General features: G+C 35.4%; 1 protein-coding gene across 2 annotated transcripts in view; it reads left to right on the top strand.

Annotated features, from left to right (window-relative positions):
- The window catches only part of ATR (ATR serine/threonine kinase), a 120,393-nt gene that overhangs the window by 60,245 nt on the left and 33,271 nt on the right, over positions 1 to 26,877 (top strand). For both annotated transcript variants that reach the window (XM_061419594.1, XM_061419602.1), the window contains 11 exons: positions 2,784 to 2,899; positions 5,557 to 5,677; positions 7,244 to 7,381; positions 9,012 to 9,222; positions 12,268 to 12,446; positions 16,001 to 16,165; positions 17,228 to 17,319; positions 22,414 to 22,505; positions 22,776 to 22,953; positions 24,341 to 24,520; positions 24,954 to 25,113. In XM_061419594.1, coding sequence (XP_061275578.1) covers positions 2,784 to 2,899; positions 5,557 to 5,677; positions 7,244 to 7,381; positions 9,012 to 9,222; positions 12,268 to 12,446; positions 16,001 to 16,165; positions 17,228 to 17,319; positions 22,414 to 22,505; positions 22,776 to 22,953; positions 24,341 to 24,520; positions 24,954 to 25,113 — 1,632 coding nt within the window. The remainder of the gene's footprint in view (positions 1 to 2,783; positions 2,900 to 5,556; positions 5,678 to 7,243; positions 7,382 to 9,011; positions 9,223 to 12,267; positions 12,447 to 16,000; positions 16,166 to 17,227; positions 17,320 to 22,413; positions 22,506 to 22,775; positions 22,954 to 24,340; positions 24,521 to 24,953; positions 25,114 to 26,877) is intronic.

Consider the following 26,877-nt stretch of genomic DNA (forward strand, 5'->3'; position numbering starts at 1 on the left):
GAAGAGTATTGCTATCAAGGAGAGCAGAAGAATGAGATAGCTAGGGAGGAAAGAGGGGTAAAGATAGAAAAAATGACAATGTGTTTACATGTGCTTGGGAACAGTTCAGCAAGAGAAGAATAGTGATGATATAGAAGACAACTGATGTAACACTACTTTAAGTAGGTAAAGAGATGTGGAATATAGTGTACAAGTGGGAAGAATCAGATCAGATCAGATCAGTCACTCAGTTGTGTCCGACTCTTTGCGACCCCATGAATCGAAGGACGCCAGGCCTCCCTGTCCATCACCAACTCCCGGAGTTCACTGAGACTCACGTCCATCGAGTCAGTGATGCCATCCAGCCATCTCATCCTCTGTTGTCCCCTTCTCTTGCCCCCAATCCCTCCCAGCATCAGAGTCTTTTCCAGTGAGTCAACTCGTCACATGAGGTGGCCAAAGTACTGGAGTTTCAGCTTTAGCATCATTCCTTCCAAAGAAATCCCAGGGCTGATCTCCTTCAGAATGGACTGGTTGGATCTCCTTGCAGTCTAAGGGACTCTCAAGAGTCTTCTCCAACACCACAGTTCAAAAGCATCAATTCTTCGGCGCTCAGCCTTCTTCACAGTCCAACTCTCACATCCATACATGACCACAGGAAAAACCATAGCCTTGACTAGACGAACCTCTGTTGGCAAAGCAATGTCTCTGCTTTTGAATATGCTATCTAGGTTGGTCATAACTTTCCTTCCAAGGAGTAAGCGTCTTTTAATTTCATGGCTGCAGTCACCATCTGTAGTGATTTTGGAGCCCAGAAAAATAAAGTCTGACACTGTTTCCACTGTTTCCCCATCTATTTCCCGTGAAGTGATGGGACCAGATGCCATGATCTTCGTTTTCTGAATGTTGAGCTTTAAGCCAACTTTTTCACTCTCCACTTTCACTTTCATCAAGAGGCTTTTTAGTTCCTCTTCACTTTCTGCCATAAGGGTGGTGTCATCTGCATATCTGAGGTTATTGAGATTTCTCCCGGCAATCTTGATTCCAGCTTGTGTTTCTTCCAGTCCAGCGTTTCTCATGATGTACTCTGCATAGAAGTTAAATAAACAGGGTGACAATATACAGCCTTGACGAACTCCTTTTCCTATTTAGTTCCATGTCCAGTTCTAACTGTTGCTTCCTGACCTGCATACAGATTTCTCAAGAGGCAGGTCAGGTGGTCTGGTATTCCCATCTCTTGAAGAATTTTCCACAGTTTATTGTGATCCACACAGTCAAAGGCTTTGGCATAGTCTAGCCTTAATTAGAAGCAAAAACAGTTCATCTTTAGTAATAAGAGAGAAAGCAGAGCATGTAAGCACTGATGTGGTATTGTCACGCTGGGGAGATATTAGCATGGAAGTTGTAGAGGTATCTTGTAATTGCTTATTTTCTCAGTTAAATATGAAACAAGATGAACAACTCTAAGTATATTAGTGTTTTTTGTTTGTTTTTTCTTCTAATTTTGTAGAGATATAATTGACATACAGCACTGTATAAGTTTAAGGTGCATAGCATAATGATTTGACTTAAGTACATCATGAAATGATTATCACAAGTTTAATGAATATCCATTTATCTCATATAAATACAAAATTAAATTTTTAAAAAGTTAAATTTTTTTAGCACAAGGAATGTTTTCCCTTGTGATTAGAACTCAGGATTTACCTTCTTAACAGCTTTCATATATAACATATGCTAATGCTAAGTCACTTCAGTCGTGTCTGACTCTGTGCGACCCCATAGACGGCAGCCCACCAGGCTTTTCCGTCCCTGGGATTCTCCAGGCAAGAATACTGGAGTGGGTTGCCATTTCCTTCTCCAGTGCATGAAAAAGAAAAGTGAAAGTGAAGTTGCTCAGTCGTGTCCGACTCTTAGTGATCCCATGGACTGCAGCCTACCAGGCTCCTCTGTCCATGGATTTTCCAAGCAAGAGTACTGGAGTGGGGTGCCATTGCCTTCTCCGTATATAATGTATAGCAGTGTTAATTATATTTATCATGTTATACATTATATCTCTAATATTTATTTATAACTGGAATTTGTACCTTTGATTGATCTAATTCTAAATATAAAGTACATATTCTATTAGTGTTTATAATTGTTATTAATAGGAATATATCTGTTGCATGTTGTCCTTTATAGTGGAATATAAAGAAAGAATAGTAGGTGATGAAAGATATAATATACTAACATTTGTCTTATGTTAAAGATTGATATTAAAAAGGTTTTTTTTCTTCATCTATAAAATCCCACTTGTTTTATTTTCAGGAAAGTAAAATATAACCATTTCATTGCTGGATTTGACTAATAAATTGGTGTTTAACATTTGCATCTTATTATTAGAATTTTTAACTCAGTATGTTATATCTAGAATTTGAAATATCTTGAATTTTTGAACTATTTTGGATTTATAGTACTTTAATTAAAATTCAGAAAAGGTCACACTCTAAAAATTCTGCAAGTATAGAAGATTCCAATTTTTTCCTCCGAATAACTCTTAGTCATTTATTTTAGAACATGTTATATGTAGCATGCAAATTACATGTTCCATTATTGTTACTACCACAGCTTTGTGACCTTGAGTAAATCACCTGAATGGCTTTAAGCATTGAGATAAATCTGAACAAGTTCATAACTCCAAAATGTTATAATTTTATATACTTTTCTATGTATTTTTATAGCTGTAATATGTAGAATATTGGTGGATGTAAAGGTGTATCTGTTTCATTGATAATTTACGACTGTAAAATATATATTTGTAGGAGTTACTTTCCATTTATGACTGCAGAGAGATGCAAACTGATGGCCCCGGTCACCAATTGTGGAGGCGATTTCCTGAGCATGTTCGAGAAATACTGGAACCACATCTAAATACTAGGTCTGTAAACTCATTAATACTATTTTGATAAAATTGTTTTTAACTATATAAAATGTTACTTTTGATATAACTTTTTAGCTTTAAAAGTGTTTTTAGTATGTTCTAATATGTATTTTTCCACTATGATTTATGTTTATAATCTTGTCAAAATGAGAACAATATGCTTATTGTTTAAATTCTATAACTTTGAATATTTAGACAAATTCATTGACGCTGAAAGGATTATTTTTTAATTCAACTGTCAGTAGTACTTTGGAAAAAATCTACTTCAAATTGAATATGAGTTGAAACTTTTGATGTGTATGTGCTAAGTCACTTCAGTTGTGTCCAACTCTTTGCGACCCTTTGGACTATAGCCTGACAGGCTGCTCTGTCCATGGGATTCTCTAGGCACGAATACTGGAGTGGGTTGCCATGCCGTCCTCCAGGGGATCTTCCCTGACCGAGAGACTCAACTCGTGTTTCTTAAGTCTCCTACATGGGCAGGCGGGTTCTTTACCACTAGTGCCATCTGGGAAGCCCTGTGAAAATATTTTTTTCTCCTTTAAGAAAAAAAAATTTCTAACCTTTTTTTTTGCCATTTTAAAAACGTTTTTAGGCTTGATTGAAGCCCATTAATTATTTTTAGTTAGAAACTTTAGTTTTAGGTAGTCTAAGTCCCAAAATTATTGGCTATTTGACCTTGGATAATTACTTTAGCTTTTGAACCCTAGTACAGTACCTAGGTACATAGTAAAATGTTTTATAAGAGCCCTTAAATATGTATACTTATTTGCTACATACCTTTTAATATTTAGAAACCTCTTAAACATCATTTTGTTTCTTATGAATAGTACTATTTAAAGATATAGTTTATTAGGATAAAATAAAGTTTGTTTTTTCTCTTTTGAGAACTCTATACTTCTCCATTTCTTTATCTGTATTTTATAGCACTTATAGATGCTTACGAGTTTCTGTGAACTAGATAGATAAATCACCTATGGTTCACAATTGCCACAGAAATAATTTTAGGAGAAAATATCAGGATGTGACTTGACAGAGCCTTACTTGTTCCCCAATATCCATAGTTTTCTAAGTTCAGCGTAAAACTTGTAAAAATCATCCAGAGAATTATATTCATGATGGTTCAAAATAATGATGGTTAACTGAGAGACATTGGATTTTTCATTTTTTAGCAATTTGCGATACAGTGAAATACATAATGTTTGCTGAGACCCTTGAGTGTAGGGCATTAATTACATTTGTCATTTCCAAACCTTACACTGGTGATTAAAAAGGAATCCACTCACCTCAATAGTTGCTGTACGCATGTGTAAGATGAGACCTATTTGAACAGCTTTAAATGTTAGTGCTGAGGAGCATATAGAAAGAATCATGTTGAAGTTATGGAAGAGAGAGAAGTGATAATTGATAAAATAAGGCCCCAAGGAGCATCCAGAATACTAGCCATATATCTCATGGGTGATTAAAGGAAGTGAAGTCTCTTTCTCTGTAATAAGGCAAGATAAAATGATGGATAGAACTTATTTACAAATTTAACTGTGGGGTTGTGTTAATGGTTTCTTTTTTCTCCATGAAATAAGAGGTATAAGAGATAAGATTATTGGCTGAAAGTATCGGTGCAGTTGGTAATAGGTCATGTAAGGAGAATAATGATTATTTGTAATAGCCACTGTGGAAAACAGAATAGAGAGCTGATAAGGAATATTTAGGATTTCTGGGCACCATAGAGGTCCACTGAGGTTGAAAACTAAGATATGTAGTAGTACTAATCTCATAAACAATTTCATGATTTTTCCTCTATCAATGCAGTGGCCTTGATATCGTTTCAGTGAAGGCAAGCATTTAGACTGATCCAAGATTTGGAGCTTGGCGAATGGGTCCAGCTGGTAAAGAATAGTGTGGCAGTGGAGTGTATAGAGGATATTACCAAGAGAATGCTTGAAGTGAAGGACCGTAGAAACCGAGCTGGTTAGAAAAAGAAGTAAATGAAAAGGAGGTATTATAGATTAGAAGAGTTTAGCAGAATCAAGAGACAGAAGATCTCAATGAGAGAGAACAGATGTGTCAGTGACTGGGTGAAATAACTGGAACTTTGGGAAACCGTGGCCGTAAAATGGGGTCTAAATAGTACATTTTGGAAGTGAAGAAGTTTCTCTGTTTTGGAAAGGGAGTCCCAAAAAAGAAGTAGAGGAGACAGTCATTGAGAAGTTTTCAGTTTGACTAGATGGTCCAACCAGACATTGAAGTCACTCAGGATGGTAAGACTTAGGGAGGAAAGAAAATGCTGAGCAGTCTGCTAACTGTATCAGTGAGTTGGTAGATGTCCATAATGAGTATAGTATAATATATATATGTGGATGACTTGAACTTCAAAGGAACAGATCTTTTTTGTTCCAGGGTGGGGTTGGAAGGATCTGAAAGAGCATTGAGGAAGGGAAGAAGCAGACTCAAATACTTTGTACTTGGGGAGTTCAAGAATGACTATCACCCCATCACTAAGAAGGCTTTAGGGAAAGTAGTGTCTTTAGCCAGATTTCAGTAAAGGTAAGGCTGTAGTGGGGTAGTCAGCAAAAGAGTTGATATAATTCCTTATACTAAAGTTCTAGACAGACGAATATATATTTATTTTTTAATAAACAATTTTTAAATTACAGATATAAGAGTTCTCAGAAATCAACAGATTGGTCTGGAGTAAAGAAGCCAATTTACTTAAGTAAATTAGGTAATAATTTTGCGGAATGGTCAGCATCTTGGGCAGGTTATCTTATAACAAAGGTAAGAGAGCCTTGTCCAGAATTTAACTGAATAGAAATTGTGAAGGAAATGAGAACATTTATCTGAATGCATAGCACACACAGTAGGCACTGAAATATTTGTGCTGTTAGTGATAGAAATTTTTGTAGAAAACGTTTACTAATAGAGAGTTTCTCTTTTGTTACTAGTAACAGTTTTTGAGTAAAAAGGTAGTTTTTTAATCAAGCAAATAATTGTGTTCTTAGTGTGTTTGTAAAATGTCTATTATATTATGTCCTATCATTTTATGTTTTAAATAATATTGTTTAAAAGAATATAAATGCCTTATCAGACTTTTTTATATATAATAAAAAGATTTCTTAGGTAATAAAAAGATATATTATCCCTCAGTGGCCATTTCTAAAAGAGAATACATTATCTGAACTTCCTCCAAAATAAAAATAATGTGAATGTGAAAGTTGTTCAGTCATGTCCAACTCTTTGTAACCCAGTAGACTATCCCATCCATGGAATTCTCCAGGTCAGAATACTGGAGTGGGTAGCCTTTCCCTTCTCCAGGGGATCTTTCCAGCCCAGGGATCAAACCCAGGTCTCCTGCATTGCAGGTAGATTCTTTACCAGCTGAGCCACCAGGGAAGCCCCCCAAAAAGTAAAGGTTTTTAAAAAATAAAATTTCATGGAAAAATAGAGATATGTTCCTGATATTTTCCTAATATGAAATTTTTACATACCTGACAGAAAAAAGGTACCTTTGTGTTTCCCCAAAATGTTTAACGTGTATTTAAAATTCACAACTTTTGTTGTTAATTCATATTTCTATTAGTGTTTTAAAGCATTATAATAAACTATATTTGGTAATTTCAATAAAGTTTTTCTCTTTTTTAGTGAATATACTGAAAATATAATATGTGAAATGTTAAATTAATACAATTTAATTACTTTCAGCTGTGGAATATTTTATTTAGCTGTATTTAGTTGTTTTTTTTTTTTTAGTGAAGGATTTATATTTGAAGAAGGAAAAACCTTTAAACTTTTATAGGAGAACGGTAATGCTGGTAAATTGAGGGTTGGATCATACCAATAAAATTTGACTCTAACACCAAGTAATTTAAACTTTTTATTTCTTTCATTTTCTTTCCTATAGTTAATCCTTGTTGATTACTTAATAAAAATGTGATCTTGTATATAATTTGCTGGCCCAGGAAATACTTTCTGGTTACTATCCTCATTTATTTGTTCAGGGAATAAATGTACTAAATTTAATGTAGCTAAGTAAAAGATAATGTAATTAGCAAGGTTAATCTGTAACAAAACGTGATGCATTTTAAAATGAAATCTAGGAGGAAAAGACCATTTTTGCTGAGATAGTTGGCAGCCCAAGTAGCTATATTGCTCTTGTAGGGGTCTCAGCAGTTTAGACACTTGACCAGAGAGATGGTGAGCTAAATCCTCCCTATTTGAGTGCCTTTCTTCATAGGAAAATACCTACTCTACAATGATAGACTAGCTCACATGTTGTCTTTTGGTGTTAATCAAAAGAATAAAATGTACAAAACTACTTACTCTCTAAACCATTGGAGTTTATAGGTTCGGCATGATCTTGCCAGTAAAATCTTCACCTGCTGTAGCATTATGATGAAGCATGATTTCAAGGTGACCATCTATCTTCTTCCACATATTTTAGTGTATGTTTTGTTGGGGTGTAATCAAGAAGATCGACAAGAGGTGAGATACATCATTTTATTTGGTTTCTGTTTGTACGAACATTTGGGAAATGTAGTTAGTACTAAAAAGGCTATGTATTAGTTGGACATGTATATGCTATGTAATGGGATATCTAAACACTTACAAAATCCTTTTTTAAACTTTTATTTATCAAAGAGTTGTTTAATGCTTAGTTCATATCCTTTGCCTATTTGGGGTTGTGTATGTGTGTGCCTTTTTAAATAATTAGTAGGAGTTTGATATGTATTCTGGATACCAATTTGTGCCAGTCATATTGTAGAAAATTTTTTTCCAGTTATATCTTTTGCCATGAGAAATTTTAAATATAAATGCCAAATTTGTATATATTTTATAACTTTTTAATGTTAAGCCTTTTATGTGATGCCTTCTCTTATCCAGTATCATGAACATATTTCTCCATATTTTCTTTTGATATTTTTTGTTTGTACATGCCCTTCAATTACTCTGAAATGATTTCTGCAGATACTGTATTTATTTTTATGACTTTTTTTGTTGTTGGTTTTTGTTTGTTTTAATAGGGACTCTGCTTTATTTTCTTAAATATTAACTAATACACAACATTTAGCACAAATCCAAAATATGATGACAAAAGTCACTATTAACTTTTTATTTCAAATATATCATTTTAGTTTAAAAGGCTTTAAGAGGCTTGCAAATTCAAGCTTGACAGATTTCCTACTGTCAAAACCAAGAGACCTTAGAAAATGAGAAGGAGGGCACTTTGTGCCCTTTGATCTGATTCAGTAAGGCAACAAAACTTTGCAGTGTGATTTTGTTTTGCTTTAGAATTGGTGTGTCATTACAGAGCATGGTCTGTTATTCCATTCTATTGATGAGGAAATTAAGACACAGAGAGGTTAAATGACATGGAAACACAGACTCTTTGAGCAGAAGGGACCTTAGAATTAACACAGATCAGATTTTTGAGGCATAAAAGTTTTGCTTTGGGCAAAGGGCCCACCTTAAGGAAATCAAACTGCAGGCTAGTACCCCAACGTCTCATGACTGCCTCCCTTGAACCTCTAAACCCATACTGTATTTATATTCAGTACTTAAGTGCTCCATGATATTGTCACTCTGTTTATACCTTATCATATGCTACCTTGTATTGTTCGTGTGTGCAATCAAGTATACACACAAGAGGGCTTTCTTGGAGCAGAACCCATAGCTGGTGAAAGTATGAATCCCACCCAGAGCCCGTAGCTGGGGAATGTCTGAATCCTACCACAGGGCTTTGCACATGAATATCTGCTTGCCTGTTTGACAGTGACATTCTAGAAACTGCCACAGTGAGCAGCGGGCTTTCCTTTTGTTTGAAGTGTCTGTTTGCAGATGAAGCATGAAAGAGACATCATAATCTCTCACAGGCACTTGGATAGTCTCAACCATCTTCGCCAAGTCTATTTTTGTGACTCTTTTACAGTATATTTTCTCTTCAGAGAAACATTTTATTGGCTTAATTTTAATGAGAAAGATAATTTATTATTAATCCATCATGGATTTTTTTTCTTTTGAAAATTATTCCCTAAAATGGTCAACCTTATATGTCAGGTAATAGTAAAATAGTATTATGTAGACATATCATTAACCATAAAATGGTTCTTCTTAGGTTTATGCAGAAATTATGGCAGTTCTAAAGCATGATGATCATCATACCTTAAGTACCCAAGACAGTGCATCTGATCTGTGTCAACTCAGTACACAGACTGTGTTCTCCATGCTTGACCATCTCACACAATGGGCAAGGCACAAGTTTCAGGCACTGAATGCTGAAAAATTCGCACAAGGCAAATCACATAGAGATAAGGTAGACTCCATGGGTAAGTTGTAAGTTCTATATACTTCCTTCTCTTTATTTTAACCAGTTAGCTCCTTCCTATATCAATCTATAATTTAAGCATTATCTTTTAAAAGACCTATATTCTCTTTCATGACTTTTCCCCCCACCTCCCTGGGAGATGGCCTTGTCTGAGAAAAAGCGGTGACTTTATAGTAAGAAAGCCTCTCTTTAAACTCTTACTCTCACTTCCTTAAGCAAAACACCTTAATTTTGCTTAATTTTTCTTTGCATAAAATTTTCCTTAATTTTTCTTTGCATAAAATAAGGTTTATATTATCTCCCCTAGAAGATTGAGGATTAAGTGGGTTGATGATTATATATAGTAAATTATAAAGTGTGAAATAAATGCTATGTTAATGTTGTTATTAACGCACTCCTCACTGTTAACTCATTTATTCCATGTTCCCTCAATGTGTGTATACATTGTATATATACATATATGTGTATGTATATAAGTGTTCTTTATCTTTTTTCACTTATGAGATACTCTTTGCAGTCTTTTTCACAGTTAAGTTTTACATTTCAAAGATTTTACTTTCATTCATTTCATGACTTATTTTTTTTTATTTTTTATTCATTTCACTTATTTTATTCTTTTTTTCCCTGTCTCTGGTAGTTTGGTATCCAGCAGCCTCTCCAAATATGCTTAGTATGAGGAGGGAGGTGGGAGAGGGGTTCAGGACAGGGGGACACATGTACACCCATGGCTGATTCATGTCAATATATGGCAAAAACCACCACAATGTTGTAAGTAATTAGCTTCCAATTAAAATAAATTAATTAATAATAAAAGGAATTAGTAATCTTGTTAATCTGTACTGCTATGTACTTATCTACCCCATATTGTTTGTAAGTAAATCCTAGGTATCATTATTTCATCTATAATATTTGAGAGTGTAGCTCTAAAAGATAAGGACTCTTTGCAAAGAAATATAATCAACATGTCTTTATGATACCTAAAAAAACTGGTCATTATCCCTTTTAATATCAAATATCTAGTTTCCGAAGTTCTAATTATCTCATGAATGTCATATTTTTAAATAATTTGTTTGAATTAATTTATAAACAATATTCACACTTTACAGTTTCTTTCAGTTCAGCATTGTTATATCTTTTAATTTGAGTCTAAAGATTCTCTCCAAGATAGAGGGGATAAGTGTATACATATAGCTAATTCACTTTGTTGTACAGCAGAAACTAACACAACATTGTAAAGCAATTATGTGCAATTAAAAAAACACCACTACAAAAAAAAAAAAATCTCTCTCCAAAAAAAAAAATATGGTTAGTATATACTACAACACTAACCCCCTGTTACACCTGCTAACATGTTTTTTTTTTTTCCCTTTGATTTTACAACTCCCACTAAGGTGACTAAAAGAAGAATCTCATTAGAGTCTAAAATGACACTTGCCCCTATGATATAAGCATTTGGTAAGATTTTGATGAATTACATTCTTCAGACATTAATAGATACACTTAATGTCTTTAAACTTTTGCACTTTTCATTCTTGTGGCAAAAGGGTAAAGTATATGGTCGTTCTGTTCTCTGTACTTCAGCCATCTTAGTGGGAATACATTATTTTCCCCCAAAGCTTTGAGACTAATTGGAAAAACTGACTAAGACCCTTAAAGAGGCCTTTACTTAAGTTCTGCACTTGTGAGCATCTCCTTCTTGTTCCTCTATTTGTGGAAACACAAACATTCCTGTTGTTAAGCACAATAGTTTATTTTTTTAGGATATTTTGGACTGACAAATAATTATCTTTTTAGGGGAATGTTTTTCTTTACAATATGACTTTTTTTCTCTACAACATATTGATATGTTTTACATTAACTCTACAATTAAAGGTTTGTTTCTGTTTCTGCATGTGAAAATGGTACATAAAAACCAAACATGAACTCAGTTATTATCATTTCTTACTAACATTGTAATAAAAATTCTAGCTTTTAAGAGTAACATTTGTAATATTTCAAAAGTACAATACCTTTAACATTTCTCAGAATTTGAAATGAATTACACATTTTGATGGAAGTAAGAAACTTATTTTAAATATAATTTCATTTAAATTTACTATCTTGATTATGAAATTTGTTTCCTGTTTTCTACATGTTATAATGAGTCATTATTAAAAGCTATAGCTTTTAAATAAGACTTCTTAAACTAGCTAGTCCAGAAGTTTCTCAATTAGGTCTTTTCTTAGATTCTTTTAAAAAAATTACCATTTTAAAGTATTTGTGATTTTACTTGAAAAGCACTTTTACTTTCTATTTCCACCTTAATAGTTAATGTAGATATAGCAACACAGGAAAGAAATAGATTGTTAATAAAGAAAGCTATTTCCATAATTCTGCTTTTTTCCAACTCATACTTTATCACTGTTTTTATAGTTATTAATAATAAATAACTCATCTTTGTATCTTTTGTGCTTGCGTGCTAAGTCACATCAGTCGTATATGGACTGCAGCCTGCCAGGCTCCTCTGTCCATGGGATTCTCCAGGCAAGAATGCTGTAGTGGGTTGCCTTGCCCTCTTCCAGGGGATCTTCCTGACACAGGGATCGAACCTGCATCTCTTACATCTAACCTGCATTGGCAGGAGGATTCTTTGCCACCAGATCTTTTGTATCATCTTTATATATCCTCAACATTTAATGTGAATTTACATTTAATCCTTACAACATTTAAGGAAGGCAAAACAGATGCTAGTATTTATAGGAAAGTGTGTGTGTTAGTTGCTCAGTTGTGACTGATTCTTTGCGACATCATGGACTGTAGCTCCCCAGGCTCCTCTGTCCATAGAAACAGAAGTTCAAATAAGTTAAATGACTGTTTAAGGTAAGGTAAGTAATAATTGCTGTTGGAGCAAGAGTCTTATGAGCAATCATCTTGCTGGTAGTTACATTCTAAATAAGATACACTGGTACATGTAGATTAATTTATTTCATGAAATAAAATTAAATGTATACTTTTAAAATTTCATCTTCTAAGTCTTTAATTACTCAATTATCTTTTTATGATCTAGTGTCTAGTGTGGATTATGAAGACTATCAGAGTGTAACTCGTTTTCTAGACCTCATACCTCAGGATACTCTGGCAGTAGCATCCTTTCGCTCCAAAGCATACACACGAGCTGTAATGCACTTTGAATCATTTATTACAGAAAAGAAGCAAAACATTCAAGAGCATCTTGGATTTTTACAGGTTTGAAATTAATATAGTGAACTTAATAATGATGTTTAATATTGCCAGTCTTTTATGTTTAGATTGTTCATTTTATTGGTTTAGATGATAATACTATGATTGTATATGGAAGAGAAAGTAAGGACCAGTGGGACTAATACAGTGAATTAAATAAGAGGTCAAGATTGGTGGGCTTCTTTTCAGGTCGAAAAGCAGAATGCTGTGAGAGAACTGGAAAATAGCTTGTAGTCTTTTGGTGACAGTCTCTCTTGTCTGTTTGCCTCCTTGTCTAGCATTAGTCTCTCTTAATTATTAAAGTCATTCTTTTATAAGGGTATTCAGCTCCCATGTCTTTCTCCCTCTGTATTGTATTCACTTTGTAAGACTCCAATCCTGAATAAACTCACCCATGTGTTTTCCCAGTTTGCATGTAAGCAGCTGAATATCACTGGAGTAAAATCACACTGTGGATATTTAACTGGTTTTCCTTCACATTCATAATCTCAAACTTCAGCAGAACTCTTTAACACTGCCTTCAGTCTATGTTTCTCCAATTAAGACTACTTTCCCTCTCTTCATGATGACTATTTTTTACCTTCTCTTCATGTCTCTTCTCACCTCACTTATTCTCAGTTGATGACCTTGCTTTATTGTTCCTTAGGAAAATAGAAGCCAAATCTACCAAATGTGAAAATTCATTGGATTCTGCACCATATTCTTTTTCTTCTCTATTCTGTTCCTAAGGAAGAATCCCTTCCTGCCAAAATTCAGTTCTTCTACTTTTGTTGTTGATTTCAAGAATTTCACTCCTTCAGATATTCCTTCTTTCTCCAGTATGATTAACTTTTCTTTCTCAACCAGAGTAATAGAGTATATAGACATGTTCTGGTATAACAGAACATTTTAATTTTTTTCTAATTCCCTTGAAAAGATCTTACAGTATCTTTTTTCAGATACTTCCCAACTTTCTGTTTCCCTCCATAGCCAGTTTTTAAAAGAATTGCCTATCTTCTTTATAGACCTTTATTTCTTATTTACTCTTTGCCCATTCCAATAAGAGTTCTTTCTCCATTCAACTGACTCTATTCTTGCTAAGAAAATCACTGACATATATATATACTATTATGTATAAAATAGATAACTAATGAGAACCTTTTCATACTGTTCATGGGATGAAGCACAAGCTGGAATCAAGATTGCCCGGAGAAATATCAATAACCTCAGATACGCAGATGACACCATCCTTATGGCAGAAAGCGAAGATGGACTAAAGAGCCTCTTGATGAAAGTGAAAGAGGAGAGGGGAAAAAGTTGGCTTAAAACTCAGCATTCAGAAAACTAAGATCATGTCATCCGGCCCCATCACTTCATGGCAAATAGATGGGGAAACAATGGAAACAGTGAGAGGCTTTATTTTCTTGGGCTCCAAAATCACTGCAGATGGTGACTGCAGCCATGAAATTAAAAGACACTTGCTCCTTGGAAGAAAAGCTGTGACCAACCTAGACAGCATATTAGAAAGCAGAGACATTCCTTTGAGAATGTCTTGTTGTCCAGAGACGGCCAACAAAGGTCCGTCTAATCAAAACTACGGTTTTTCCAATAGTCGTGTATGGATATGAGAGTTGGGCTATAAAGAAAGCTGAGTGCTGAAGAATTGATGCTTTTGAACTGTGGTGTTGGCCTTGGACTGCAAGGAGATCCAACCAATCAATCTGAAAGAAATCAGTCCTGAATATTCATCGGAAGGACTGATGCTGAAGCTGAAACTCCAATACTTTAGCCACCTGATGCAAAGAACTGACTCATTTGAAAAGACCGTGATGCTGGGAAAGATTGAAGGCGGGAGGAGAAGGGGACGACAGAGGGCAAGATGGTTGGATGGCATCACCGACACGATGGACATGAGTTTGAGTAGGCTCTGGGAGTTGGCGACGGACAGGGAAGCCTGGCGTGCTGCAGTCATGGGGTCGCAAAGAGTTGGACACAACTGAGTGATTCAGTTGAACTGAATGAGAGCCTACTGTATAGCACAGGAAACTCTACTCAATACTCTGCTCTGTGGTGACCTAAATGGGAGAGAATTCTTAAAAAGAGGGGATATGTGTATATGGTTAGCTGATTCATTACTCTGCCGACAAAGGTCTGTATAGTCACGGTTATGGTCTTCCCCATGGTCACATACTGTTGTGAGAGCTGGACCATAAAAATCCAGAGAACCAAAGAATTGATGCCTTCAAACTGTGGTGCTAGAGAAGATTCCTATGGGTCCCTTGGACAGCAAGGAGATCAAACCAGTCAATATTAAAGGAAATCAACCCTAAATACTCATTGAAAGGACTGATGCTAAAGCTGAAACTCCAATACTCTGCCCACCTGATGTGAAGAAATGACTCAATGGAAAAGACTGTGATGCTGGGAAAGATTGAGGGCAGAAAAGAGAAGAGGGCTTCAGAGGGTGAGATGGCTGGATGGCATCACCAATGCACTAGACACGAATTTAGGCAAACCCCAGGAGATGGTGAGGGACAGGGAGGCCTGGCATGCTGCAGTCCCTGGGTTTGCAGAGTTGTACATGGCCAGGTGACTGAACAACAGTGACATTGCTGATTCACTTTGTTGCACAACAAAAACTAACACAACATTGTAAAGCAACTATTCACCAATAAAAGTTTAAAAAGAAAGAAAATTGGTGGCCTCCATGTTGCCAAATCCAATAAATACCTCCCAGTCCTCATTTTCTTAACCTCATGGCATCATTTGACCACTCCTTTATTAAGACATTTTCTTTTCTCTCACAACTTCTGGGATACCACATATTCTAGGTTTCTTCAAGCTAGTCTCTGCTCTCAGTTTCATTTGCTAGTTCTTCCTCATCTATAAATATAGAAGTACTCTAGTGTCCTCTTTTCTTCTCTGCCTCTGTTCATTTCATAAATCACTTCATCCTTTCCCCTGCCATCTTTGTGCTAATTGGTCCCAAATTTTTATCTTCAGCCTGAATATCTCCTTTGAACCCAGATTTAGTGTCTTGTGTTTCTTGTTGTTCAGTCTCTAAGTTGTGTCCAGCTCTTTGTGACCCCTTGGACTCAAATTCATGTCCATTGAGTCGGTGATGCTGTCTAAGCATCTCATCTACATTGCCCCCTTCTCCTTTTGCCTTCAGTCTTTCTAAGCATCAGTGTGTTTCTTAAAAGTATGTTAATACCAATATATTAAATGCTTATTTAAAATATTTTAAAATTTTAGAATGTAACTTATAGACTGTACTCAACAGAATTTATTATATATCGGATTTTTACAAGAGTTCAAGACCTTGAGAGTCTTTACAGTTCTCATTGTCACTGGCAGTTACTAGTGGAGATTTGTATTTAAGTGGAATATGGGTATATTTAAGTGGAACAGAATGCCTGGAAATAAATTTGCAGTTTTACTGTGAATCTACCCTGAAACAAATACTTATTGTTGCTTTGAGGAAAAAAAATACTTATATGCTTTTTTACATGAACGGGTGGCTTTATTTCTAGTTGTGTCTTTTTTTCTTATTTTACTGTTTCTTTAATGATTGAACAAAGAAATTATATGCTGCTATGCATGAACCAGATGGAGTGGCTGGAGTAAGTGCAATTCGAAAGGCAGAGCCATCTCTGAAAGAACAAATCCTTGAACATGAAAGCATCGGCTTACTGAGGGATGCCACTGCTTGTTATGACAGGGCTATTCAGTTAGAACCAGACCAGGTAAGAAAAGAAATGAAAGGCAACATAATAAAAAGAACTATGAACTAGAATCTCTGGAAACCTTAATTTCAATACTGTCTCTACCAGTGTCACTCTGTGTCTGGAAAATATTTAACCGTCTATGAACTTGAGTTTCCTGATTGATAAAATTAGAGATATGCTAGATGATCTCAAAGATCCTTTCCAGTACCAAACTTCTATGACCTTACAAATCCCCCAAATGAATGAGATTTATTGTGGAATATACTTAGTTTTAAGCTGTATATTCAATTACTCTGAAATTAAGGTAATTTTGCTTTACTATTAAAAGTGTAAGACTTGCATCAATTTTTAACAATAATAGTGATTCTATAGCCTAAGAAAGTTTTTCAGATTACACATGCCCCATCACCATCTGGGAATCTCTGAAATGGTCCCTTAGTATCACTGAGCTACAGTTACTAATGAAGGCACGTCATGTATCTCATGTATATTAGAACAGGAAGGAGGTTTAGAATCATTGGTTTACAATCTTGGCTTAGAATCTCTCTAATCTTAGGTATCCCTTTTTTGTCATAATTGGCCTGTTCATTTTCTCAGAAGTTCAGTGTATAGGGCCTTTATTTTTCACAATCTTGTTCTCAATTTTAAAGAATACTTCATAATCCTATTTAACTTTTCAGTTTCTATAGCGTAAAATCTATACTAATAATATTGTGACCTTTGAGTTTAATTTTTACATGAGAAATAATGACAGTCTTTAAATGAAGTATTAAGAAATCCTGTTAGTTTTATATTTGATCTGAACAAAAAATTAGACCTTATCTGGGAAAAAATAATAAATTCAATCTGAGATGCTTTTTAGAAGTTGTCTGAATTAAAAAAAAAAAAAAACAATTCAGATGTGTATAGAACATTGGCAGAGGACTTTGTCATATAGCCAAGCAAATCACTTGTTAAACTAAGAAAGGTAGGCTCAGTGAAGAAGATAGCATTTTTTAAGGACAAGTAGTTAAACACTTTTTGGTTCCTAAGATGTATTTGAAGTAACAATTGCTATTTTAAATACTTTAAAATTTCCAGATCATTCACTATCATGGTGTTGTGAAGTCCATGTTAGGTCTTGGTCAACTGTCTACTGTAATCACTCAGGTGAATGGAGTGCATGCTAACAGGTAATGCTTTTGAAAAGAATTTTTTTTTATCATTGTTTTGAAATGGGAAAGTTTAAATTGACTGATTGGGTTGAAGTAATGTTTACTACAGTAATGAAATCTTTTTTGTTTTCATGGTGTTAGAGATAAGCACCAAAAAATATTTTGTCCTACTCTCTCTCTCGTAAGTCAGTCTAGCACTTAACAGCTTATCTTTTGTGCAAAGAATCATCTTTGAAGTAAATTTGCTTTATGACAGGAACCCGCCAGACTTTACCTACTATGGGTGAAGTTCATATTCATGCTTCTAAAGGGTATCTAAGCTCTGCCTACATAATCAGCACCAGTTATTTTATGTGTTGGAAAGAGGGAAATTTTGTGACTGAATTAAAGAATACCACTCTAAAATCTAGGGATTGTTTTCCCCTAAAAGACTAATAAAAATGAAAACAATCTTCTTTTCCTAAAGAAAATAGGTTTCTTAGAGCAAACCAAATGATACCCCCCAAAAACTGTTTATACGTGGCAAAGATTAAAGCATAAATGTTTCTTTTAATATAAAAAATAATTAGGAAGGTTGGTTTTGCTCTTGAAACTGCCTTGCTCTGCCAGCTGAAAGCCTTTTTCCTTAATATATTTGCCAGACCCCAGATAACTTTTCCGAACAGTGTTCAATTCAGTTCAGTCGCTCAGTCGTGTCTGACTCTTTGCAACCCCATGAACCATAGCACGCCAGGCCTCCCTGTCCATCACCAACTCCCGGAGTTTACCCAAACTCATGTCCATTGAGTTGGTGATGCCATCCAACCATCTCATCCTCTATTGTCCCCTTCTCCTCCTGCCCTCAATATTTCCTCGCATCAGGGTAACAGGTGACCAAAGTATTGGAGTTTCAGCTTTAGCATCAGTCCTTACAATGAACACCCAGGACTGATCTCCTTTAGGATTGACTGATTGGATCTCCTTGCAGTCCAAGGGACTCTCAAGAGTCTTCTCCAAAACCACAGTTCAAAAGCATCAGTTCTTTGGCACTCAGCTTTCTTTATAGTCCAACTCTCACATCCATACATGACTACTGGAAAAACCATAGCCTTGACTACACACGTTTCTTGACAAAGTAATGTCTTTGCTTTTTAATATGCTGTCTAGGTTGGACATAACTTTCTTTCCAAGGAGTAAGCGTCTTTTAATTTCATGGCTGCAATCACCATCTGCAGTGATTTTGGAGCCCCAAAAATAAAGTCAGCCACTGTTTCCATATCTATTTGCCATGAAGTGACAGGACTGGATGCCACGATCTTAGTTTTCTGAATGTTGAGCTTTAAGCCAACTTTTTCACTTTCCTCCTTCACCTTCACAAGAGGCTCTTTAGTTCTTCACTTTCTGCCATAAGGGTGGTGTCATCTGCATATCTAAGGTTATTGATATTTCTCCCGGCAATCTTGATTCCAGCTTGTGCTTCTTCCAGCCCAGCATTCTCATGATGTACTCTGCATATAAGTTAAATAAGCATGGTGACAATATACAGCCTTGATGTACTCCTTTTCCTATTTGGAACCAGTCTGTTTTTCCATGTCCAGTTCTAACTGTTGCTTCCTGACCTACATACAGGTTTCTCAAGAGGCAGGTCAGGTGGTCTGGTATTCCCATCTCTTTCAGAATTTTCCACAGTTTATTGTGATCCACACAGTCAAAGGCTTTGGCATAGTCAATAAAGCAGAAATAGACGTTTTTCTGGAACTCTCTGGCTTTTTCCATTATCCAGCGGATGTTGGCAATTTGATCCCTGGTTCCTCTGCCTTTTCTAAAACCAGCTCGAACATCTGGAAGTTCACGGTTCACGTATTGCTGAAGTCTGGCTTGGAGAATTTTGAGCATTACTTTACTAGCGTATGAGATGAGTGCAACTGTGCGGTAGTTTGAGCATTCTTTGGCATTTCCGTTCTTTGGGATTGGAATGAAAACTGACCTTTTCCAGTTCTGTGGCCACTGCTGAGTTTTCCAACTTTGCTGACATATTGAGTGCAGCACTTTCACAGCATCATCTTTTACGATTTGAAATAGCTCGACTGGAATTCCATCACCTCCACTAGCTTTGTTCGTAGTGATGCTTCCTAAGGCCCACTTGACTTCACATTCCAGGATGTCTAGCTCTAGTTGAGTGTCCAGACAGTGAGATCTGGTCAAAAGGGATAGGATCATCTTACTTTACTAAAGAGCACAGGGCACTGTCTTTAGTTAGTTCATGCAGTACTTCTAAATAACAGATTCTATAAATTCAAAACTATGATTTTAAAGACCACTGTTCTACGGTGTCTGAGAGCAGAGAAACTCAGTCTTAGTTGTATGGTTTCAAAGTAGTGGAATTTATAAAATGATGGGGAAAAAAAGCTTTACAGAAACAGGGAAAGATTGGATACATGTTTTAGACTTGTCTCTCCAGATTATTTGAGAGACCTGATGAATAAAAGGGTTGCAGGAATTTGGGAAAGTTTGTCATGGCTCACGCCAGTGTGTCTTATTTCCTTATGATGCATACTGCACGCTCTTCTTTTTGGGTCTGGGATACATAGAGCCTCTTGATCATTGGACTGTGAAAAGGCAAGCTTCAGTATTCAAAAAAGGATACTATATCACTGGTGCAAGTGGTCATTGAGGGGATGTGTTTTTCTTGGGATGAATACTTGTGTTTAAACAAATATTTCTCCAAAATTATTGTCTGTGCTTAAACTACACATTGTTTTATTTTTTAAAATTTTGTATTGGAGTATAGCAGATTAACAATGTTATAGCAGATTAACAATTAACAATGAAACAGTAGTTTCAGGTAGACAGCACAGCCATCCTTATTATACCTGTATCCATTCTCCCCCAAACTCCCTTCCCATCCAGTCTTCCATATAACATTGAGCTGTGTTCCCTGTGTTGTACAGTAAGTCCTTGGTTGGTTATCTATTTTAAATACAGCAGTACAGAGTCATCTTTTTAATGCATTTATGGAAGTATTATCACAGCCTGATCCTCATGGCCATTTGGTACAATACTTCTTGGTACAGTGCTTGGTGTGACCCTCTGCTTTAAGGTCATGGCATCTAGTTCCATCACTTCATGGCAGATAAAAGGGGAAAAAGTAGAAGCATTGACAGTTTTATTTTCTTGGGCTCCAGAATCACACAGATGGTGACTGCAGCCATGGAAAAAAAAGACACTTCCTTCTTGGAATTATAGCTATGACAAACCTAGACAGCATATTAAAAAGCAGAGACATCACTTTGCTGACAAAGGTCCATATAGTCAAAGCTATTCCAGTAGTCAGGTACAAATGTGAGAGTTGAACCATAAAGAAGACTGAGTGCTGAAGAATTGATGCTTTCAGATTGTGGTATTGGAGAAGACACTTGAAAGTCCCTTGCACTGCAAGGAGATCAAACCTGTCAATCCTAAAGGAAATCAGTCCAGAATATTCACTGGAAGGACTGATGCTGAAGCTGAAGCTCCAGTGCTTTGGCCACCCAATGCAAAGAGCTGACTTACTGGAAAAGACCCCGATTCTGAGAAGGATTGAAGGCAGGAGGAGAAGGGGATGACAGAGGACGAGATGGTTGGATGGCATCACCAACTCAATGTACTTGAGTTTGAGCAAACTCTGGGATATGATGACGGACAGAGGAGCCTAGTGTGCTACAGTCCATGGGGTTGCAAAGAGTTGGACATGGCTTAGTGACTGAACAAGAACAACAGTCCCCTCTGGAGAGCAACTCTTGCTAATTCTACTCAGATTTGGATCCTAAAATTTTTGATACTTGTAATAAACTTGTGAAGTTATTCAAATTTGGATTTTTAAAGTTATGTTTCTGTTGTATTTCTTTTAGTTTGTTCTAAATCATTTTTGGTGGTATTCAGAAATTAGAAAATATTCAGTATTTGTGTTGCTACTTTATTTTTTTAATAATTGATTCATTTGTTACATTTTCTTTATGTATTTTTACTACAGAAAGAACAAAGAGGGCTTTTAAGGGCGTTGATCCCAGCCTGTCTGAATCTGTTACCTTATTTATAATATGGGGATATGTGTACATTTTGGTATTATTAACTAATTAAATGGAAAAATGTGCCTGGCCTAAGGTCTAACATATAGCAGGTATTCACATAATATGATTTAATAAAGAAGAAACATGGGGAAAGTGTAGCTTCTTCTATACAGTCATGATCTAAATATCACTAGCCATCTTAGTATCACATAAGTAGGATGCTTAAAAAAAATAGTAACCTATATCATACTGCTTTTACAAACCCCAATTTTAAAGTAACTGAAAATAATAAGAATAGATAAGTATTTTAGGTAGCTAATTTTGTATCTTTTTTTACACTATTGACACATAATTAGTAACTTGGTTATGCTCTTCTTATTGAGTATCCTTTGTTCCCTAATGCTCAATGCACACCACCAGTTTCTATGTTTTTGTCTTTGCTGCTGCTGCTAAGTCGCTTCAGTCATGTCCGACTCTGTGCGACCCCACAGACGGCAGCCCACCAGGCTCCCCGTCCCTGGGATTCTCTAGGCAAAAACACTGGAGTGGGTTGCCATTTCCTTCTCCAATGCATGAAAGTGAAAAGTGAAAGTGAAGTTGCTCAGTTGTGTCCAACTCCTTGCGACACCATGGACTGCAGTCTTTAATTTTGTTCAAAATCCCATGTTATTAGAATTACTTACCTGTGATACATATATGTTCAGTTGGCTCTTTTTCCTCACTGCTCTTTGTTAAAGTTAAATCTGCAGCTAATCTTACAACTGTTCTTTGTAATTATCCAAGCATTAATTCTGATTTAATATATGGCAAATTTGTCAAAAATGACATTTTTAAATGGCTCTATCAGAAGTAATTATTGAAAATAATTGAATTATTGAAATTGTAATTCAATTTCAATTGTAATTATTGAAAAAATATTTGGGGGGACTGGAAAGATTAAAATTGGGATTGTTGCAGATAGAAATTAATTATTTTGTACTTAAGTACAAAATACAATAAATAGAGTATCTAAACCAATGAAAAGTCTGTAAATGCCACCTTAAATTTAAATACATGTTTAATTGATATGGATTTCTTTTAATAGGTCTGAATGGACAGATGAATTAAACACATACAGGGTGGAAGCAGCTTGGAAATTGTCACAGTGGGATTTAGTAGAAAACTATTTGGCAGCAGGTACAATTACTTCTTAAAAAATAACCAGTTTTAATATGAATAAATATTCAGACCTAAGTAGCTAAACAACATTCATAATTAACCTGTCAGCTTTTCTTATGATTGCCTTGTTTAGTTCAAAGTGGAATGAAAGCATCTGTTCCAAATTTCTGTTGACTATTTTATTTTATTTATTTATTTTTTTTCTGTTGACTATTTTACCAAATGAAATAAAGCTTGTTCTGGGACCAGCTATTATGGCATTTCTTGACTCTGTCAGTTGTTTTTCAGATGGGAAATCTACAACGTGGAGTGTCAGACTGGGACAGCTATTATTATCAGCTAAGAAAAGAGATACCACAGCTTTTTATGACACATTGAAACTAGTGAGAGCAGAGCAAATTGTGCCGCTTTCAGCTGCAAGCTTTGAAAGGGGCTCTTATCAACGTGGATATGAATATATTGTGAGGTATTTTGAGGTTTCCATATTTATATTCCTGGTTTGTAGGTGTCATATGACTAGCTTGGAATTTTGTGCTTACTAAATAAGCGATAGTATGTTTGGTGTCATGCATAGCTACACAAATGGCTCTTGCATTTTTTTAACTTCACAGTCACCCCATCTATAGTTTTTTTTTTTTTAATGTATATCCTTTTAATTAGAAAGGCAATTATGAGACTGCTAAAAAATTGTAAAAATATCTTACATTCATCCTGATATAGTGTCATAGTTTCTTTTCTTTATAGCCTAAATAATTAGACATCTACTCTGCCTGGCACATTGGTGTCAGTACTTTTGGTTCCTTTTCCCTTTTCTCATTTAGAAATGCATTTGACATTTCCCACCTCAAATTTTCCCCCTCAGATGTAGGCATTACATTACTCACAAGGAATATTAACTTTTAGAGGTAAAGAAGGCAATGATGGAAAACATTTTAGATCTGTTAATTTACCTGAAGAAAATGATAAAACATGTTATAACTGAACTGTAGGAAATTGAAAAATAAGCAGGTTTTTTTTTTTAGTTCATAAAAATGTATTAAATTTTGTATCAGCCCCTTTGATAACAGCTTAATGAAACCAGAGATTGGATCACTGAGATTAATAATTTGGTTCTGTAGCTACTCAACTGCATGCTTGAATGCTGTCATAGAAATGGGAGGAAGCTGGTATGAATGTATCACAGATGTTTCCATCAGCCTTAGCAAAAGAACAATTAAAATTGTGTTCATTTCACAATTTTTTACTGGCATCTACCATACCAGGTCCTCTTACAATAGCACCAGCGATATATACAAATATTTATGTTGAGTTTTCCCAGGGGACTCAGTGGTAAAGAATCCTCCTGCCAAGCAGGAGATGGGTCAGGAAGATTCCCTGGGTCAGGAAGATTCCCTGGAGAAGAAAATGGCAACCCACTCCAGTATTCTTACCTGGGAAATCCCATGGACAGAGGAGCCCAGCAGGCTACAGTCCATGGGGTCTCAAAGAGTCGAATACAACTTAGCAATTAAACAACACTATCTTCTTTATATTTATACATTTGAATTTTATATATTCAAATGGCTTTCATACATTTGAATTTAGTTATATATACCCTTCTCCAGTTTAATTAGGGTAATCTGGGAATCATAGCATAGCACTAAATATTCAAATCAACATGAATTGGTGTTTATACTCAATTTGAAACATTATAAATGTTAGTGTTTATATATCAAGAATATATATCAGTTAAAGTTCTTCAAAAGAAAACTGCACATTCCATATTCTTCATGGTTAAAGTACATGCTTTATGTGTCAGATTAATGTAACTAAATATATGACAACGTATTAATATAGGCTCTGTCTGTCTTCAGATTGCACATGTTGTGTGAGTTGGAGCATAGCATCAAACCACTCTTTCACCAGTCTGCAGCTGACAGTATTCAAGAAGATTCACTAAATTGGGTAGCGCGACTGGAAATGACCCAGAATTCCTACAGAGCGAAAGAGCCCATTCTGGCTCTCCGGAGAGCTTTATTAAGCCTCAACAAAAGGTTTTACACCCTTTTTTTTAATGTCAGTTATTGTGTATTTAATATTATATTTTCATATTATTTGGAGTATTTGTCTTTCCAAATTTGTCTCTGAATCTGTTTTTTCTATTGTCAATTGCCAAGACTGCACTAGATAGTTGAAATGAACCTAGAACTTAAAAATTACTTTTATGTGCTATATATCATATTTTTTGAATATTCAAAACACTTGAGGGAGGTACAGGTATAAGTCAGTAGTAAAATCTTCATAGCCTTGTAATCGATAACAATGGAGAACTCTAAGAAAATTAAAATTAGTCTTTTAACAAATTAATCTTCTTGATTCCTTTGAAAAGATATACTGAGAGGGTTCCATATGGGGAAGAGATAGTACAATTAAATTATTGAATATACTTAAAAATGCTCTTTTCCCTGTTTTGTCATGTTTCTTTAGACCAGATTACAGTGAAATGGTTGGAGAATGCTGGCTACAGAGTGCCAGAGTAGCTCGAAAGGCTGGTCACCACCAGACAGCCTATAATGCTCTCCTTAATGCTGGAGATTCACGACTCGCTGAACTGTATGTGGAAAGAGCAAAGTGGCTCTGGTCCAAGGTAATGGCCAAGGATCATCATCATATATATCTTCTGTTGTAGACTGGGTACTTCTACAAAGTCCTGACAGAGATGATCCCTAATCTAAATTCAGAACCTTCCTTTTCTGTCACCTTTCTGCATCATTTATCTACCATCATTTGGAAGAAACTTCATTCTGTACTGAAGTCCCAAATATTTTCCCATTCCAAGACTGAAAATGCAGTTCTTTCAGTTTTCATCTTGTCTTTCATTTTTTTCTTGAAGGAAATGACCAATTTTTACTTTGATTTACCTTCTATATGTTTACATGAGTGCATGTCGTAGGTACTTTAAAAATATTTAAGTGAGCATAACCCTGTCCTTACTTACATTCTTGGCAGATAATTAGTTTTGTGTAGACTTGCCAATGTTGCTGTGCAAATTCACTTTTAATCTAGCCTGTTAGGAAGGGCTTAGCTTCAGAACAAAAGTTCTCAGCAATCCTCAGATTAAGGCTATGGTTATAGGAAGGGGACTTTTTAAATATCTAAACTCCTTGAAAAACTTGTGCCCCAGATTTAAATGGCTCTTCCTTACATCTCTTCATGCTTGCCACCAGTCTAGAATTAATAGAGGCATAGCTTGTTCTGAAATTGACAGTTAGTAACTATAGTTTGTGCCATCTGTAAATGCCCCAAGTGTTATGGTGACTAAGAAAGGACAGGGGAGGAAGCATTTCCTAGATGGGAAGTGAAAATAATAATTCAGCCTGCATTAGTCAGTATTTGGTCATTTTCAGAGCCAGTGATGGTCCATGTGTATATTGTAGTACCTTAAACTCAGTATGCTCAAAATAAAATTCATTATGTAAAATTCAGTGTCTCTTTCCCCTCCTGTATTCCCACTTCTTCTAAGTAGAGCTCTAAGCACATCCTGTTATCTATGACAGAAATCTGGCCCTTAATCTCCCTCACTTTCTACATCTAATTGAAGACTAAATGTATCTTAAAAATATCTTTTTAATCCTTTCTCTCTTACTTTATCTTTACTATTTTCCTTCGTGCCCTTAGCATTTACAGCCTCTGACAATATTAACAGATTTTTGTTTTTGTTTTTCTTGAGGTCTCACCACTTCTTGGTGTTCATTACTACAGTCTTTCCTCATTCTAAAGTGCACACTGAATCGTACTGCTCCCCCATTAAAATCCTTCAAAGTATTCTTTGCAGCTTTAGGGTTAAGTCAGAACTCTAGAAAGTACACAAGGCTCTTTCTCACTGAGTCCAGACTTCCTCTTTGGCTTCATTTGTCACTATCTCACAAACCTTTTAGTCTTCAGCTAAAACCAGACTACTCGCCTTCTCCCAATTAAAATCATTATTCCTTCTACCAAGAAAGGCCTTCACTGAATTCTTTGCCAGGAAAATTACTGTTCATTAAGACCTAATTCAGGTTTTCCTCATTTGATTATCCTGCATGACCACAGCTCAACTCTATTTTCTTATATTTTTAGGTAGATTTAGCAGACCCTTCTCTTTCTTCCACAATACCCATGTATATTCTTCTATTTATTGCACTTGGCACATTGTGTTGTTGTTTTATAGTTTATTTCCTCACTTGACAATGAACTTTTTTAAGCTGGAGATTTTGACATATTTATGGTTATCTCTAACCATCTACTTATATCTTTAGTGCCCTATTCTTTGATTGTTAAAAAAAAAAAAAAACAATTGAATAAATGAATATAGGAGTTCTACATGAAATGAAGCAATAATTTCTTTTTAGGATTTTACTTTCATAGAAGG

This window comes from Bos javanicus, chromosome 1, assembly GCF_032452875.1.
Source record: "Bos javanicus breed banteng chromosome 1, ARS-OSU_banteng_1.0, whole genome shotgun sequence".
In the NCBI taxonomy this organism is placed as follows: Eukaryota; Metazoa; Chordata; class Mammalia; order Artiodactyla; family Bovidae; genus Bos; species Bos javanicus.